General features: G+C 37.7%; 1 protein-coding gene across 1 annotated transcript; it reads left to right on the top strand.

The window, feature by feature from the left end:
* Positions 1-310: 310 nt before the first annotated feature.
* Positions 311-1,320, top strand: LOC115293920 (F-actin-capping protein subunit alpha-1-like). Its single transcript, XM_029941610.1, is given in 2 exon segments — positions 311-572; positions 575-1,320. Coding segments are annotated over 2 exon segments (858 nt in total). The 3' UTR covers positions 1,171-1,320.
* Positions 1,321-2,212: the final 892 nt, after the last annotated feature.

Raw genomic sequence — 2,212 nt, 5'->3', positions numbered from 1 at the left:
AATAATAAATATTAATATAAAACATGCTTTACCTAAAAGCACTTCTATGTAACAGTCAAGGAATAACAAACGATTTGAAAAGTTCTCAATGGAACTGGTGTAAGTATATATTAACATGAAAGGGTTAAAAACAAAAAAGGTTGAAAATGTCCATGTAATGTTTAAGGACGTTAGGGTTAGATCTGGCTCATTATCCAGACTCCTCCTTGGAAGAGTAATAGAAACTCCCTGAGGTTCCATTTTATCTGTAAAATTGAGATGATACGAACGTCTTAGAGCTGGTTTAAAGGCTAAACCTGAGCAGCCCAAGATGGCCGACTTCGAGGATCGGGTGTCGGATGGGGAGAAGGTACGAATAGCTGCTAAATTCATCACTCATGCGCCCCCAGGGGAATTTAATGAAGTGTTCGATGATGTCCGGCTACCACTTAATAATGACAATCTCTTCAGGGAAGGGGCAGCGCATACATTTGCCCAGTATAACATGGATCAGTTCACGCCTGTGAAGATAGAAGGATATGAAGATCAGGTCTTAATTACAGAACACGGTGACCTGGGTAATAGCAGATTTTTAGTCCAAGAAACAAAATTTCCTTTACGTTTGATCATTTATGGAAAGAAGCAAGTGACCCCCAGTCAGAGGACATAGATGGAGAGCTGAAGTCTTGGAGAGAATCGTGTGACAGTGCTCTAAGGGCCTATGTGAAAGATCATTATTCCAACAGCTTCTGTACTGTTTATGCTAAAACTGTAGATGGGCAACAGACCATTATTGCATGTATTGAAAGCCACCAGTTTCAGCCTAAAAACTTCTGGAATGGTCGTTGGAGATCAGAGTGGAAGTTCACCATCACACCACCTACAGCCCAGGTGGTTGGAGTACTTAAGATTCAGGTTCACTATTATGAAGATGGCAATGTTCAGTTGGTTAGTCATAAAGATGTACAGGATTCAGTAACTGTTTCGAATGAAGTCCAAACTGCCAAGGAGTTTATTAAAATCATATGGCATGCAGAAAATGAATATCAGACAGCAATTAGTGAAAACTATCAAATAATGTCAGACACCACATTCAAGGCCTTGCGCCAGCAGCTTCCAGTTACCCACACCAAAATCGACTGGAACAAGATACTCAGCTACAAGATTGGCAAAGAAATGCAGAATGCTTAAAAGCTGAATGTGGGATTCTTCAGTATGTGGAAAGAAAGGATTCAACATGCGGTCATATGATAAATAAGTGATTTATAAACAAGAGTGATATTTTGCTAGGGCTTTCAAAGTTAACAGGTTTTCTAGCCTCATGGAATACTGTTGAACCTATAGCATTGTCTTGATTCTTTTGTGTTCTCTGCCTTGTAATTTTCTGTTTTCACTATATCTACTTGTACTTTTTTTTTTTTTTAAGTTTGCCACATGTAATGATGGAGAGAGAGATCTATCCTGGAGTCATTTTACTGTTCAGAAAGATTTCCTAGCCATGAAGCCCTGTTATTGATACAGACAGGTATTATGCTCAGTACTTTTCTACCCCTATCCTTCAAAGCACTTCTGGTACTTCAGTGATTTTTTTTACTGATCCATCAACAGCTAAAGTGGCTATGCTACAAAGTAGCTGAGTGGAAGACACATTCATCTTTCCCCCTCTGACTGCTTTGATCATCCTTCATATCATCTCATAACTGTAGTTTTCAAAAGTTTGGATTGGGCTTTTCAGGTCCTTTTGTGGGGGCAAAGGAAGTTTTCTGGAAATTCCATTATAGCCAGCTTCTCTGGGGAAATTGTTTTTAAATCCAAAGACTTGAACCACATTCCCTGAACATGAACGTGTTTGCTTTTTTTCTCTTCCCTCATTGTCTCCTTCCCTTCTAGTACCATTATAGTTATAGACATCTGCATTTTTAGAAGAGTTTTACCCATTTATTATTTTTTATTATTCAAGAACTGCTGACATACTAGGGATGTAGTAGAGTATAAAACTTGAAAAATGCAGATGTTGAAGGAATAATAGTATCTTGTGCTTTAATACTTTGTGGCAGGATTGTACTATAAGCAGATGATTCAAACAACTATGTAAATCACAAACAAAACAAAAAAATGAACCAAAGTGAAAAGGATACGTTCCAGGCAGTATCTTTCTATTGTAACCTGTTATTTAAGGAAATACTAGTGATTTGTTCTAAATAGGATGTAAAACTTGTTCCAAATTACTTTT

This window comes from Suricata suricatta, chromosome 6, assembly GCF_006229205.1.
Source record: "Suricata suricatta isolate VVHF042 chromosome 6, meerkat_22Aug2017_6uvM2_HiC, whole genome shotgun sequence".
Taxonomy (NCBI): Eukaryota; Metazoa; Chordata; class Mammalia; order Carnivora; family Herpestidae; genus Suricata; species Suricata suricatta.
Note: the sequence above shows the minus strand (reverse complement) of the source record. Positions and strands in the feature narration are given on the sequence as shown.